The sequence below is a fragment of the Athene cunicularia genome (genome assembly GCF_003259725.1).
Source record: "Athene cunicularia isolate RWA chromosome 7 unlocalized genomic scaffold, athCun1 chr7_part2, whole genome shotgun sequence".
Lineage (NCBI taxonomy): Eukaryota > Metazoa > Chordata > Aves > Strigiformes > Strigidae > Athene > Athene cunicularia.
In genome coordinates this window covers 272,422-288,565 of record NW_020799108.1, presented here as the reverse complement: position 1 = coordinate 288,565, position 16,144 = coordinate 272,422, and the positions used below count along the sequence as shown (strand labels likewise).

Below are 16,144 nucleotides of genomic sequence, written 5' to 3'. Positions count from 1 at the left end.
CCCCCCCCAGATATAAAACTGTTCTTTGGTTCATTTATCATTATGAAGTTTTATTTTCTAGGGACATGTGCATATTTCAGGCTCTTGGATTGTTGATCAGGGACTGTCATTTACTGTGTCTTTGTGTAGATGCTACAAAACTAACTTCTAGCTGGCATTTCTCTAGAATAGTTTTAGTTGTGAAGGCATTGACTGCTGTAGACAATATCTTAATGCTTGTATGAAGGCTGAAGATTTGGGTGTATATAAAAGTGGAAAGTATTCATTAGTCTCACTTGAACAGTCAGCTTTCTTCCAGTGTTTCAGTAACATCTCTTATCAGCATCCTTTTTGTTGAATAATTGTATTTGAGGCAGTGGGTACTGCTGTGGGCATTGGAAAGTGAAAAGCTCTTGAACCAGTGTTTAGTGAAGCAAAGGAATTGTGTTTGAAAATAATCTTAACCTCTGTTAGAAATGCAATAATAAACCTGCCTTAAAATAGAAAGCTTCCAGAACAAAATAATGAGTTGTGAGGTGGTGTTGTGCGCAGGCTGTGATATATCACCAACTTATTATTTCTGAGCTCTGTGGTGTGGCACAAATGCATGTATTTCTCTATTAAGCGATGCTTCTGCCATTTGGAACCCTATTTGTTGGAACTGGTCTTTGGAGCATGTTGTACAGCATTTAAAAAAAAGAAAATGCTGATTTAGTAGTATGAATTATTATTTGGCTTCTAGTAACAATTGTGTTTGTTTGATTTGTAGGTATGAAGCGTCCGTTAAGTCCTGACCACGTCTTTGAAGATGGGATTATGAATCAACCAGCTTTTCTACGGGGCTTTGAAGAGAAAGGACTGAGAAATGACAGACAGGACTATCAATTAAGCAAAGAAAAAAAGAAGATACTGTTTTCCTTCTGCGAAGTGTGCAATATACAGCTGAATTCTGCAGCACAAGCTCAAGTTCATTACAATGGGAAGTCTCACCTGAAAAGAGTGAAGCAGCTAAATAATGGAAAACTCCCTACAAGTACAGCTCCCGGCACTTTGTTTGCAAGTACGAGCACAGGTACATGATTAGTAGGAGATGTTAGATTTTGGGCAAGAAATCTGAGGAAGCTCTACCATCCCCACCCAACATAACCATTAAACTTAATATAGATTAAGACGAATAGTTACTAATGTTTTGCCATGTTCAGAACTACTGGTGTATTTCTTCTCCTGTGAAGCCAACTTCTGTTGAGGCAATACTCCATCATGCATGGTGAAGGGCTGTGTTGGGCCTTGTATAGTTGAGATATGGTCTAGTTTAAAAATAGCTGTTGTGGCTTCAAATAGTCATGCATTTTGCCATCATCTTTGTTACCAAGAGAAGGTTCTGGAAGGATGCTATGTGTACAGAAGAAACTGTAGTAGTGGTGGGAAGAGCGGGAGGAGAGCTGGAATTTACAGGCCTGGCCCTTTCATTGTTTCTGTTTTCAGTGGTCTGCCTTTGAATTACTTTCATTCAAGTGAGAAGTAATTTGAAATAATACTTTTTACTTACTGGGCAAAACAAAGGTCCCAAATGCTTGTGCAAAATGCATTTAACATGCATAGTGCAAAGGTGCAGAGCACATAATGTGCTTTTTTTTGTTGTATTGTTTTGGTCTTTTTTATTTCAGTGTTAGACTCAATTCATAGCTGTTCTGAGGAGAATGTATTATTTCCTTACTTCTCTATGCATACAAGAAAGTGAACACATGGAACAAATGATTCAATCTTGTATGGTTGTAAGGGTAAGGATGTTGAGACTCTCCTTCCCTTTTTTAAGGGGTCCTGGTATGCCATATGGTCTCTTGCTTTGATGTTCATAGTTGAAGGATTTTGCTGCAGGGATTATCCTTTTTCTGTAATGTTCCAAAGCATTGAAGGAAATTTGTTTGAGCCCTTTAAGGACACTTTTCTTACTGGTAGTTGAAAAAAATACTTATTTTCTTTCTTTCTTTCTTCCCTTCTATTTATTTTGTTAAGCATAATTCAGGAGGTTTGGACATTCTGGACAATCTAAAAGGACCAAAGTAGATCTTAAAAGTATTCTCTACACCTCAAGCAAGGATAGCAAGTCATCCTTTCTACTTCTGAGATCAATAAAATGCTGCAGGTTTAAGGAATTACTGTCTAGAGGAAGCAAAAGTTGCTGCTTATTACTAACACTTGGTATTGATGAAATAACTCTCAAATCTTCATGAGAAAAGTTTTAATTTTATTAGAGATTTTTTTTATTAGCCACATGAGGGGATTTGCTTTGGGGTTTTTGTTTTGTATAGAAGCAGTCAAACTGCATTAAAGAGCTTATCTTTTAATATTTTTTTTCTGATTTTAATTCTTGTTAACTGAATTTGACTTTTTTTTGAAATCTGTGGTATTGTTTTGTTTGGTTTAGAACCAGGTAGTGTAAGAGTATCCTTTGGGTAAGGCCTGTGGTCCAAAAGATTAAATTCTGATTGAACACCTAAATTACTTAATTGAATGTATTCTTATATCAACTTAATATCTATGAGATTCTAATTTGATTTAAATTCCTCTTTGTACTGACAGAAAACATTTTAAATGTTTTAAGTGTGTATTTTCTGTGGTGTTTTTTTTGTTGTTTTTTTTTTGTTCACTGATCTCTGTATTGGACTATATCCTAGTTACTTACTAGTTATGCTTGTCTAATCAGTATATGTTGAAATAGGCTTACTGTTTTCATAGCTGAAGGATGTTGGGTTTACAGCATTTAACAGAAAGAAATGCCTTGCGTAGGCTTAAGAGCCAGTACAAGAACAAGATTTACTGAAATGTAGTTCTCAAAGAACACTTTCCAAAAATACGTAGAAATTAATTTTCTTATAAATTGACATTATCCAGGCTCAGTTTAAATCCATGTCCTCTGAAGTAGTATTAACCCTTGTAATAGGAGTTTTCCTTTCCCATTTCTTTGGCTAACATTGTAAATGGAATTAATTGTGCAGATGGTTAAGAGAACAATTATATTCATCTCGCCTCACCAATGAACAGACTTTATTCCATGTATGAAGGAAGCAAATAGCCCCTCTCATACTTCATTGTTATAGCTACATACCCTTCTAACAAACCAGGTAATGAACAGTTCAACACACCTTGGGAAACTTTCTGCAAAGGTTCCTGCTAATCTGTGATTGGAGTTTTCCTCTGTCTTCATAAAATGAATGTGAAATTAATAATCTTCCTATTGGAAGTTGTGTAAAATATACACAACTGTAAATATTCGTTGACAGTACAGAAACCAGGATTACAGATCTGCCAGGACTATCTTGATCCTGTGTGACAGAACTGATCTGTGTACTATCACTGCATCCAGTCTCCTTGTCTCTTGCACTTTCTTCCAAATGGGGATGAATGCAAAGGAGTACGAGACATATTTTCATATTAATCCTCTTCTGAGGGTCCTCTCTGTGAGCTGGCCTCAGGAGGTTGTTGTTACAAAGCATTCCTTTAATTGTTGATTTTCACTGTGTTTTACAACTATAACCTCAATTTGTTGCTCGTAACTTTCAGTAATATGTAATGGTCCATGTGCCACTGTTGAAAAGTTTACTAAGATTTCGTAACTATAGAATTCCAGGTCTTGGCAATAATACTCTACAATGCATAAATGAGGAGATTTTGTATATTTAAAGTCTAAATATCTTTTTAGAGATAATTTTAAAGTTACACCTTTATAGTAAGGGTACCTTTGTCATAGAATTTCAAAAGGTACTTAGGAACATATTTTTCTAAAAAGCCTGCTCTGTTTCTATAGACTCTTGTTTATTTTGCCTCCTCCACCCCATTACTGAAATCTAAAAGCTATTTTGCTATTGTACCTGTACATGCAATTTCAGTTACTTCACAGTGAGTAAAATGGAATATGAAATAAAGTTTACAGCTGTTTTTCTTTATATTGACCAAATCAAGAAATTAATTGACTAAATTAGAGTACTTTGACTGAACACCTCTTTTTCTTTAGACTGGTGTTAAAAATAAGGTGTGTGAAGAAAACAGCGTTCCACTGGAAGATTATATTGCACTCTGTTAGAGGCTTTGAACTGTTTATGTTAGTGACTGTTCATGACCATTCGTACCCATCCCATCTTACTGCAGCTCAGGCTAAAGTCTGTCAACAACAGCATTCCCAAGGGCCATCCCTACCCTTGTGCCAGGCACATCTGAGGTACTGCCAGGCTTCCGCCAGAAGGAAAGAAATGAAGTTTCGGGAAAATAAAAAGGTCAGTATTTGGTTCTGCAGCTTGAACTGGAAGTTATTTCAGTTATTTCCTATAAGCAGTAAGAGAAAGGGTAGTTATTTGCTATCTTGGGGAAGAGGTTTTTGGGAGTGGGCCTGTTCAAAGCTTTTCAGCAGCATGTGTCTTGCTGGAGCCTGCAGCAGCGATAGCTGTGGGTCGGTCTGGTCGCAGCAGCTGGAGTACCTGAAGCACGTCTCAAGTGCATCTCTACCAGTGCACACAGTGTGAGCAACGAACAGGGGGAGCTTGAGGCCATGATGCAGCAGGAGAACTATGACATAGGCGCTACTGCAGAAACGTGGTGGGATGCCTCACACAGCTGGAGTGCTGCAGTCGATGGCTGCTGCAAGCTCTTCAGGAGGGACAGACAGGGAAGGAGAGGTGGTGGAGTGCCCCTGTGTGTTAGAGAATGCTATGAGAGCTCAGAAATCAAGTACAGTGACTGATACAGGGTTGAGAGTGTGTGGGTTAGGTTAAGGGGCAATAAAGCAGATCTTGCTGTGGGAGTCTGCTACAGACCCCCCAACCAAAGCAGTGAGGTGGATGAAGCTTTCTATAAACAGTTGGGAAAAACCTCGCAGTCACTTGCTGTCGTTCTTGTGGGGGACTTTAACCTCATGGGTATCTGCTGGGATCACAGCAGAGCAGAGAGGTAACAGTCCAGGAGGTTCCTGGAACGTGTGGAGGATAACTTCCTCACCCAGCTGGTGGGTGAGCCGGCAGGGAAGGTGCCTCCTGGACCTGCTGCTTGTGAACAGGGAAGAGCTTGGGGGGAGGTAAAGGCCAGCGGCCGTCCAGGGTGCAGTGACCATGAGATGACTGAGCTTTTGATCCTTGGGGAAACAAAGAGAGGGGTTAGTAAAACTGCCACCTTAGACTTCCAGAGGGCAAACTCTGACCTGTTCAAAAGACGAACAAAATCCCTTGGGAGGCTGCCCTGAAGGATATGGGAGTCCAGGAAGGCCGGACATACTTCAGGAGAGAAGTCTGGAAGGCACAGGAGCAGGCTGTGCCCGTGTGCCGGGAAACAAGCAGGAGGGGAAGGAGACCGGCCTGGCTAAACAGGGACCTTGGGCTGGATCTCAAGAACTAAAGGAGAATCTGTTCCCTTTGGAAGAGGAAGCAGGTCTCTCATGAAGACTATAAAGATGAAGTTATGCAGGGAGAACATCAGGAGAGCCAAAGCACAACTAGAGCTCAACCTGGCTACAGCTGTTCAAGAATAACAAAACATGTTTCTATAAATTCATTAACAGCAAAAGGAGGATTAAGGAAAATCTCCCTCCTTTACTGGATGCAGAGGGAAACATGGTAACTAAGGATGAGGAAAAGGCTGAGGTGCTCAACGCCTACTTTGCCTCAGTGTTTAGCAGTGGAACTGGCTGTTCCCTGGACACCCAGCCTCAGGAGCTGGGAGATGGGGAGGGGAAGCAGACTGAGGGCAGCACAGTTGAAGAGAAGGTGGTCAGAGACCTGCTGCGCCACTGGGATGCACACAGGTCTGTGGGACCGGATGGGTTACACCCAAGGGTGCTGAGGGAGTCGGCAGATGTGCTCGCCAAGCCGCTGTCCATGATTTACCTGGAGTCAGGGGTAACTGGGGAGGTCCCACTGGACTGGAGGGGGGGCAAATGTGACACCCATCTGCAGGAGAGGCAGAAAGGAAGATCTGGGAAACTATAGACCTGTCAGTGTGACCTCAGTGCCAGGGAAGGTCATGGGGCAGGTCATCTCAGGTGCCATTGAAAGCCATATAATGGGCAACCAGGGGATCAGGCCCAGTCAGCGGGGGTTTATGAAAGGCAGGTCCTGCCTGACAAACCTGATCTCCTTCTACGACAACCTGCTTATTGGATGAGGGAAAGGCTGTGGATGTACTTTACCTTGGCTTTAGAAAGGCCTTTGACACCATTTTCCACAGCGTTCTCCTGGTGAAACTGGCTGCTTGAGACTTGGATGGGCACAGGCTTTGCTGGGTAAAAAACTGGCTGATGGCCGGGCCAGAGAGTTGTGAAGGGAGTTAAATCCAGTTGGTGGCCGGTCACGAGTGGTATCCCCCAGGGCTGGGTGTTGGGGCCACTCCTGTTTAACATCTTTATTGATGATCTAGACGAGAGGATCGAGTGCACCCTCAGTCAGTTTGCAGATGACACCCAGTTGGGTGGGAGTGTTGATCTGCTTGAGGGCAGGGAGGCTCTGCAGAGAGACCTGGACAGGCTGGAGCCATGGGCTGAGCCCAACTGGGGGAGTTTCACTGAGGGCAAATGCCGGGGGCTGCCCTTGGGCCACAACAACCCCCAGCAGCGCTACAGGCTTGGGGAGGAGTGGCTGGAGAGCTGCCAGTCAGAGAGGGACCTGGGGAGGTGATTGACAGCAGCTGAACAGGCGCCAGCAGTGTGCCCAGGGGGCCAAGAAGGCCAATGGCATCTTGGCTTGTGTCAGCAATAGCGTGGCCAGCAGGGACAGGGAAGGGATCTGACCCCTGTACTCGGCACTGGTGAGGCCGCCCCTCGATTCCTGGGTTCAGTTTTGGGCCCCTCACTACAAAAAGGCCATTGAATGACTCGAGCGTGTCCAGAGAAGGGCAACGGAGCTGGTGCAGGGTCTGGAGCACAGGTCTGCTGGGGAGCGGCTGAGGGAACTGGGGGGGTTCAGTCTGGAGAAGAGGAGGCTGAGGGGAGACCTCATCGCCCTCTACAGCTCCCTGAAAGGAGGGTGCAGAGAGCTGGGGATGAGTCTCTTTAACCAAGTAACGAGAGATAGGACAAGAGGGAATGGCCTCAAGTTGCAGCAGGGAAGGTTTAGACTGGATGTTAGGAATCATTTCTTTGCAGAAGGGGTTATTGGGCGTTGGAATGGGCTGCCCAGGGAGGTGGTGGAGTCCCCATCCCTGGAGGGGTTCAGGAGTTGGGTTGACAGTGCTAAGGGTTCTGGTGTAGTTGGGAACTGTCAGTGTTAGGTCAGTGGTTGGACTGGATGATCTTCAAGGTCTTTTCCAACCTAGATGATTCTGTGATTAATGTCTGTGAAATCCCACCCGCCAACTCGAATACAAGGTTAAAGTATCTCCTCTTCAAAGGGGGAGGAACCAGTTTTGAGAGCGTGCTACGAACGTGGCTAATTTAAGATTGCTTGCCTCCTGTCTGCTAACAGAGGGCTGAGCAGTGCCGCCTTGAGGAGCTGAAGGCGGGCGGGGGCCGCGTTCCGCGGGCGGGAGGGGCGGCCTGGCTGCGGGTCCGCAAGGCCTCCACCAGGTGGTGCTGCAGGCCGGGCCAGCCCGCGGACGAGGCACCGCCGGGCCCTTTGTTGCCTTGTTCTGCTACCGTTGTTTTCCACAGCCGTTTTTATGAAGCGGGGATAAGAGCGAATTGTTTGTTAATATATGCTGTGGCCAGTTCCGTGGATGACTACGTTATATTTCTCCCCGTTCTCATTTGAAGGTGACACCGATTTTGCTCCACAAATTCTCAGTACTTGTTTTGTGGGGTGGCATCTTGTGAATCTCCTGATTCTCTTTCATTTGCCCCCATGCTAGCATGGAAATGGTTGGTGTAGTTTTAAGAGTGAATGTATTCGAAATACCTACTGAAGTCCAGATTTTAGAGATCCCTGGAAATGGGTAGGGTGGTTTCTTTTTTGTTACAGAAAGTCCCCAAGTTCTAGAAGTGGGAACAGCAGAATCACTTTTTCCTGGGTCCTAGGCGGTTTTAAACAACAAATACGCTTTAGGGTCCAGATGCCACTCACTACTGCTTATTTGAAGATCCTTCTGTCTGTTTGGCTGGAAGTGAGATTGGGGCATCAGTCCTCTGGCAGTGTATATGCTGGTACCAGCTCTGCCGTTTTGCTCTTGAAATCTCTGACCTTGCAGGACAGCTCTGGAAATGCTGTGGGTTCCTATGGTGCGGCTCTAGGGAACAGTCCTACGAGTTAATGTGACCTCCTGTGATACTGAGGACTGATCATGGCATGATTTCTCGAGAGTTTATCAACACATAGTTGTGTGATCTGGCTCACAGCAATGACAGGCAGGGGGTTGTTAAACTAGCAAAATAAATGCGCAAAGAACTAGACTTCTGTTGTGTTCATGACTTAAATCAGGTCACAAAAAGGGCCTGGTAACTCTAGTGCAGGGGAGAAGGTAAAACAGCAATACTGGACGTGGGAGGAGAACAAGAGAGTGTAGAGAAGGCAGATTTTCTTCACTTTTGGCAACAGAGTTTAGAACTGCTTTGCCTTCTTGTGCGATGCCAAATTAAGTTGGAAGTCTAGAAATCCTTTCAATTTAATGGAGGCAGGGAGGCTTACAATGCAAGTGCTCAGAATTATCCTTCAAAGCTAGCTTGCATATTTGTTTGCCAAACGTCTAGAGTTAGGAAGAGTGAATACTGTCTTCAGCTATGTCAAATGAAAAGGACTTTCTTAAACATCTAATTTAAATGAATAATTAATTTTCTAAGCATTGAGTTTATCTTAAAAAGTAAAACTGACTATTGATAAATGTTGAGAAATTATTCTGAAAATATTCCAGCTAGCCTTAAAACCGCATGTCCACCTTTTTTTTTTTTTTTTTTTTTTTTTTTTAAATTAAACTGTAAAGAAATTACCTTGCCAGGTGACTAGTTCAGTGCAGGATTAGGCAATGGTCTGTTAAAACAGAATGAAACTGTAGTGCAATACTCAGCTTTCAGGGGAGTTTTTCCTTGTTTTTTAGCTGTCAGAAGACTCTGATCCTAAATGGAGGTCTCTTTATGTAGGTTTGAATCCTTAACTGGGCCAAGGCTAGCTTTCTGGCAGGTAGCTTAGTTGCCATCTAAGACTGCTTTGTGCCAACTTCATGGAGAAAAATTTTTGCTTGCTTTAAGCCTCTTGATCTAGGTCCTCAAATTCCTTATCAGTGTTTGTCTTTCATTTTTCTAAAAAAAGAACAAGGATAATCTGACTTTTATTACAGAAGATCTTTATGAATTATTCTACCAAGTACCCAGAGGAATGCTAAGCAGCAACCATAAGTATCTCGAAAAAGTTTGTGAGCTGAGTCCTGCTAAATGCATGCATGCATTATCTACAGAATTGATGTGTAAGACTATAGAGGAGGAGGGTAGTGGAAAGCACTCTGAGCTTACTCTTTCTTGTGTTATGCCAAAACCCTTTTTGCACTTGTAGAAGGTCAGCACTTGTTATGCCTTCCACATCTGCTGCGTACAGCCCAGGCTTTTGGAAGGCAGTTTGAACAAAGCTGCTGTGGGGACACAAAGTGAAGTGATGCCTCAGGGTATCTGCCCCCCACGTGAAAGCGAGGTTGCTCCCTGTTTTCCTACCCTTTTTTGCTGCTCTATTTGGAAGAGATTAGACTCTTTTGCTAAAAAGCAAAACTATTACCATTCTCCAATATAATAATAATAAAAAAAAAGAGTTACATTCCTGTAATGAAACGTGGATTAGTGAGCTGTTGACAAACTTACTATTTCACTTCTCACTACAGGGTATGTTGACTTCTTTTCTTATTCAGTGGTCTTGAACAAGACTGCATTTGGTAGATGGTTCCACATTCTTTCCTCACTTGAGTATCTTCCACAACTTAAGAAATATGTATTGTTACGTAAGTTAACATTTTTCCTACGATATGAAACGTATTTATGATAAGTGATTGCTGGTTTTCTTTCACAGCAGTCGTGACTGGCTGCTCTGAAATTATGGGGATTTATTATATTGTTTAGGTGCACTTGATACTCCTTACAAAATGATGATGATGAGAGTTAATATCAAGCGACAAGAGCTGATATTAAAGATGCTTTCTCATTTGCTAATAACTATAAACTATATAATACTTTCTTCTGCATTTGAGTAGCTGCACTGTGAAAGTACTGGTAAAACTAATAAAAATAATAAGTAGATGATATGTGTACTTAGTGGTAGTCTTTGAGGAGATTGGTTGTTTTTAAGTAATTGTCAAGTTGCATTAGAGCAAAACTTCCAAAAATTCCCTAGTGGAAAAAAGAAAACCCAACCTTTTCTGAAGTTGGTAATGGTTATCAGGCCAATTATTCATTTGTAGCCTCTACTTTATTATCTTGTAGGTGGGGAGCCCATGAATGACATTGGTAAGCAAACAGTTTGTGGCTAGTATGGAAAAAAGTGGTTTATGGGGGGTGATGCTTTCGGTGGAGTGGGGAAGCATTTAAAAATAAAATTGGCTACCGCAGTTGGCACTCTTTGCCACTAGTTTGCATAAATGTATTCTTATATCAAAATTCGCTTCAAAATCTCTTCTTAAAGAGTTTAACCCATCTTCAGGGGCAGTTATGAACCTGCATTTAAGATATCAGATATTCAGATGTTCTGGAGTATAGGACCAAAAATACAGCTGCTCATCAGACATGATTTCAAGCTGAGAATGGCTGCAGGAGTGGTGATGGCAAAACTTCTGCTCAGGTTGAGGGGTCTCCCTTGTTATTTAAACAGTCCTGGCAATGCCCCGGAGAGCTACTGAAATCAGTTGAGTTCATATTGCTGCAAGGATTTCTTCACTGTCTTTTTGAAAGATGTGATCCACAGTTTACAGGTGTAGAGATGAAAAGGGATCTATAGATGCAGAGTCATCATTTTTATTCAGTGCATATTTCCATCAGTGATTTCTATATTGAAATAGCTGAAAAAATAATAAAGTCAGATCTGTGGTGTGTTTTTGTTTTTTTTTTTTATCTTGCAAAAGTAAATCAGATACTCTCTCTGTACGATAAGTATCCTCATCTGGGATCAGATCCTGCCAAAATTTCTCTGATAGTCATCTCATAACACAGTGGTATATTTGTATAGCTGCACAGGTATTATAATAAAAACTCCCATGTCTTTCTATTTCTTTGCAAATGTAACCTAGTTGTGATTACATCTGATTCTTATTCTGCTGTGTATCTCTGTGGGTATGCACAGCAACACATGCCCTCTTACCTTTTTGGGAAAGAAAACATATGAAGTACCTGAAAAGACAAAAAGCTTTACACAGTGGCAAGTCTGTGGGGGAGTAGGAAGAGCATGAATTTAATAAGCAATGGAGATTTTTCATAGTAAGTAATTTAAAATTACTGTTGCTTTTGAAAGGCGAAGACACTGGTCATGTAATGTCATGCTTTTAGTTGTTGATTTTTATTTTTTTTTTACAAATACTTAATTTGCTGGACTTTACAGATCTTTTCTGGGTCAGTATTCTAAAATTTTTCATCCAAATATTTATGCTTCTCTTTAATAGATGCCCTATTTGTTTATGTATAATACACTTTGGCTATTATGTGGTTAAAAAGTACTTATTTGTTCATTTGCATAATTGTAAATTAATCTTATTTAGAAAAGCTGTAAGGAATCATTAATTTTTATTGCTGGATTTTTTTCCAATAACAAACCTTATCAGAATAGAGGCTACTGATTCTCCCCTGTCTCGTGTTCATTGTAGGAAAGACAGAGCTATTTTTAACATTTACACAGTCTAGATAGATGATTCTTCGTTTTGTGTGGTTCGGAGCTGAATCTGTAGAGCCTTTCATAATCATATTCCTTTCTGTTTTAATGGTTTGTTTGAATTTGATCAGTGTAGCTGATTCCATGCATTGATAATGAAGGCTTGGGTTGCCTGTTTCTCAGCATAAATTCACCTCAGACTTCTACTTTGACAGTGCTCTGTGTTTCGGTACGCATGAAGATACAGAACTGAAATTGCTTTGCTTTCTTTACAAATGACTCAGAGTGTGCTTGTCCTTCCCTAAAATGTTGCCAGCGTGTGAAGGATTTTCAATGAGCAATGCAATAAGCCGGCATCTGGGAAGGTTTGAGGCTGCACTGGCATAACAGTGTACTGTCACACAGATGATCAGGGCTGGAGCCAAGTCTGTAGCACCGTAGATCATATTGGTCACATACTGGAAGTTTTGTTTATGTAACTTGGTTGCTGTTTAAGCTGCTTAAATAGTGTTGTCGTAATGTGGAGTGGACTTCCCAGTAGAGGTGAGCATGATTTTTATTATTAAACTTCACTGAATTGCTTTCTGATATGATATTAAGAGTGGATGCTTACATGTTTGGCATTATTTCTGTGTGCATTCATTTGTATTTTAGTTATTCCAGTGGAAAGGGTAAGGAAAATGACAAGGCATATAATGTATATTTTTCTTCTCTTATTATTTCAGTATTAAAAGTAAATTTGTGGCAAGCTCCCTTTCCTTGCTTGCTGTTTGCAGAGGGCATCTTTCCAGTAGGTGACTTCCTATGCATTTTAAATGTTTTTTGAACATGTCAGTGTTGCTGTATTATTGTTATAGAAAGAAGCTAATTAGCAGTGTGACTAAATACCTCTTACCAGAGCTTGCTTTCTGGCTTGTTAAATCTCAAATTGTAGTTATAATGATATGTAAAACACAAGAGCTTTCGGATTCTGTAGATAGAAGGTAAAGAATGAAGTAAATTGTATACTGGATTTGACATCTTGCATATGTCTGTCATTGTTAATATTAAAAGTTACGACCTGTCATGCCCAGGATAGCTTCCAGTAATTTGTTTGCACTGACAACTTGCCTTAAGAAGGGTATAAAATTACTGTTGCTTCTCCCTAACCAGTTAAATTTGAGATTTAGTGCAGTAAGTTTTATTTAAGGGAACAGATAGCATGCTAAAGGTAGCCTGTCAAGTTCTAGCAGTAAATCTTTAAGCTCAAAAGAAGCATTACCATAAACTAAATAGACTTTATACTTATGTGTTAAAAAAAAAAAAAAAGTTTATTGAGAATTCCACCTATAGCAGAACACAAAAATCAGTTCAACGGAGTTACTTATTAAGCATTGCTCTTCTGCTAGTATATTTAGTTTGTGGTGAGACGTGCTATGATTATATTTGTGTTTGATAGTAATTTTTTTTTAATAAAAGGAGGAAAGATGCTGTAAAATAATTATTAAAATGGTTTTTTTTGCCTGCTATAGAAATGTCTATGCTTACTATGTAACGACTGCTGTGTGGTGTTTGTTTTTTGGTTGTTTTTTTTTTTTATGAGGAACTAGGACAGCTCATACGCGTTTTCCTGCTAAATATATTTATGAGGCAGCTGTTTTATAGCTTTCAGCTCTAAAGTTATAGATAAGTGTATATTTGTTTGACAGAAGATTCGAGAATTTCCATTTACTGCCAGTACATGTAAAGCTTGGCTAAGCAGACTGCATCAGGAGCACACACCATTTGTATTAGCCAATCTGTCTTTGCGAGTCCCAGGGCCACTATCTTGCTAGAAGCCACTGTGTGCTTTTGAAAGCATGAAATTAGTTTTATACTGAGCACATGGTTTCTCATTTAGCAGTTCTTTTTATGGTAATGGTCAATTTATGGTTCAGTGCCAGAATTTTGGTGTTCTGTCAAAGCTGATAGCTTCTGCTAAGGTGTTCTTTGGAGATAACAAACAAACAAACAAAACACAAAACAACCACCCCCCCACCACCCCAAAAAAAAATCAACAACCAAAACCCCCAAAAACCAAACAACCCACAACAAAACCCAAACAAACCACCAAACAAAAAATCCCTATTTGTGGTGGGGATCATAGGGAGACCTTAATAAAGGAAGGTTCTCCCCAGTGACCTAAACTACTCACATTTTGTGACAGCATTTTGGAGTTATTTTGTTGTAGTCTTTCAGATAGCATGCATTTGGTATTCATGACACAAAATTATTAAATTCATTGTCACTTTCTTACACTTCATACAGAGTTTTATAATCACTTTGCAATAAGCTTTTTTTCATGACATGGAAAATTACTATCCCTCAATGCTGATTTGTTCTGTGTGCTTATTTATAACGATCAAGGACAAAATACGCTTGAAAATTGTATATGAAGCACCCTAAACATTCAAGGGAGATGCTTTTTAGAAAGCAACTTCAGAGCACGTTACAAACTTTGCTCTTTCTTTGGAAATCTATAGGAGCCAAAATAAGTTGTCAGTAAATACCATTGTAAAACCTCCTTTAATACATGTAATTCATAAATTGATGAGACAACATTTTAACCCGTGCTTCATTCTTGGAAGAGGGCATTCTAACTGCCACATTGCTGACTGTTCCCTCACTAGCAGCTATCATTAGTGAAAGATTAAGATGGTTAACATTGTGCATTTATAGGCTTTACTTGGGTTACTTTGTCCAGTTTATCTCTCTTGTATATGAGGTGCTTTAAAATTGTATTGCTTTTAACATACGTCTCCATAATTCAGATTTGATCCTGCAGTAAGCATTTTTTTAATGATCCAATAATTGCTTCTTTGCCCCTTGCAGACAGAACTGAGCAGAATTTGACATTGCATTTTGTGTGGAAGACGTGGTGGGCTCTAGAACTAGTAATGTTTCTTCTCTTAAGTAATGGGGAGAGATCCTGATCTGCTAATGATTTGCCTTCCTGGGAAAGAAGCTGGAAGGCGTAGCTTCCAGAAGCTTACTTAAGAAGTAAACTTAGGCTTATTATTACATCATCATAGAGGAGGAAGAGAAGTGAAGCTATGGAGACTACTGCACTTTGTCAAGGATGCATGGAAGGCCCAGCAGAGTATAACTTCAACAAAACTTTCTCAAAGCTGTGTTGTTTGGATCACCCTGTAGTCACAAGATAGATGCAGACTGACAGCCTGGTTTTTATACAGCTTTAAAAACAAGGAAAGATTGCTGTCATTTTAGGACCCTTGAATAGATTTGCTTGCTATTCTTCAGTGTGTGTTTAAAGGCTACCAGACAGAAAATACTGTTACGAACATTTGGAAAACAATGTGACATGTCACTACCATGACATATAAAACTTGTTTTATTTCTTTAAGTGCTCGAGCTAGAATGCCTTTTCTTGTCCTTTTATTATTTTTGGGATTCTTTTTATCTGTGCTTTTTATTTCTATGAATAGAAGCTTGTCACATTTCAAGCTGGCTAGTTCTTTGTTCCAAGAGGTTGTTATCTGTAAGGTGCTTTCAGCTTCAGAGATCTTGCATCCTCTTCCAAGTGTCTTTATTGCGGCGTATTTCCCCTCCTGCCATTTCACATTGGTAGGTAAAGTGAGAAGCAAGATCTTGTGTGCTCATTACAACTGGACAAAGCTACTTCACTTCCTGGTAGGGAGCTCTACTGATTCAAGAGCCTTTTGTGTATCAGATTGCCAATTATCACATGGCACTATAATTTTAATTTCTTCTCCTTTAGAAGACATCATTGTTAATGTTTGGTGTTCTTTCACAGTTTGAGAGCAGTTGGGGGATAGCAGCCTCACTACTGTGAGATTACTTACAAGGAGATTCTGCAGAAGAGGGTACTGTAAGCTGAAAGGAAAAAATGATTGGGGAAGTGGTATGGGGTTGTGAGCAATTCCATGTTCATCACTTGACTTTGGGACTCAACTCTAGCCAAGCTTTTTGTGGAAATCTTGAATTTGCCTTTTTTAGTGAAGGTCACTGATGATTCTTGTCAGAGGAGCTGAGTAAACTGAGAACTGTAGTTCACTGTGGCAGGCCTGTGGAAGCCTTACTGCTGAAGCTGTAGTTTATATATGTTTTTCACGGTCTGTAGGCTGAAGAGCCAAAGATGTTCTGGAGGTTTCACCCGGAATGTTCAGCCAAGAAATTGTGTGGTTTCTTTCATACACTTTCTGTTCTGTTGGATTCTGAGCAGTACTCATAACATGTCTTTGAAGGGGAAAATGAACTGAAAACTTCCCTCTTTCACGTATGCTTTTTGTTCCTGTATGGATATATATATATATATATATCTATATATATATCTATATATATATATATATATATAGATATATCTCCAAAGAGTTATTCTAGTACATTCGGAAAAAGCCAAGGGGTGTAATAACCTGATT

General features: G+C 40.5%; 1 protein-coding gene across 7 annotated transcripts in view; it reads left to right on the top strand.

Annotated features, from left to right (window-relative positions):
- The window catches only part of ZNF385B (zinc finger protein 385B), a 176,968-nt gene that overhangs the window by 31,681 nt on the left and 129,143 nt on the right, over positions 1-16,144 (top strand). For 4 of the 7 annotated variants that reach the window (XM_026853316.1, XM_026853315.1, XM_026853317.1 and 1 more), the window contains one exon: positions 749-1,051. In XM_026853316.1, coding sequence (XP_026709117.1) covers positions 749-1,051 — 303 coding nt within the window. Of the gene's footprint in view, positions 1-748; positions 1,052-11,986; positions 12,270-16,144 lie in introns of those variants that run through there. The other 3 variants (XM_026853323.1, XM_026853321.1, XM_026853320.1) reach the window with 3 other exon arrangements.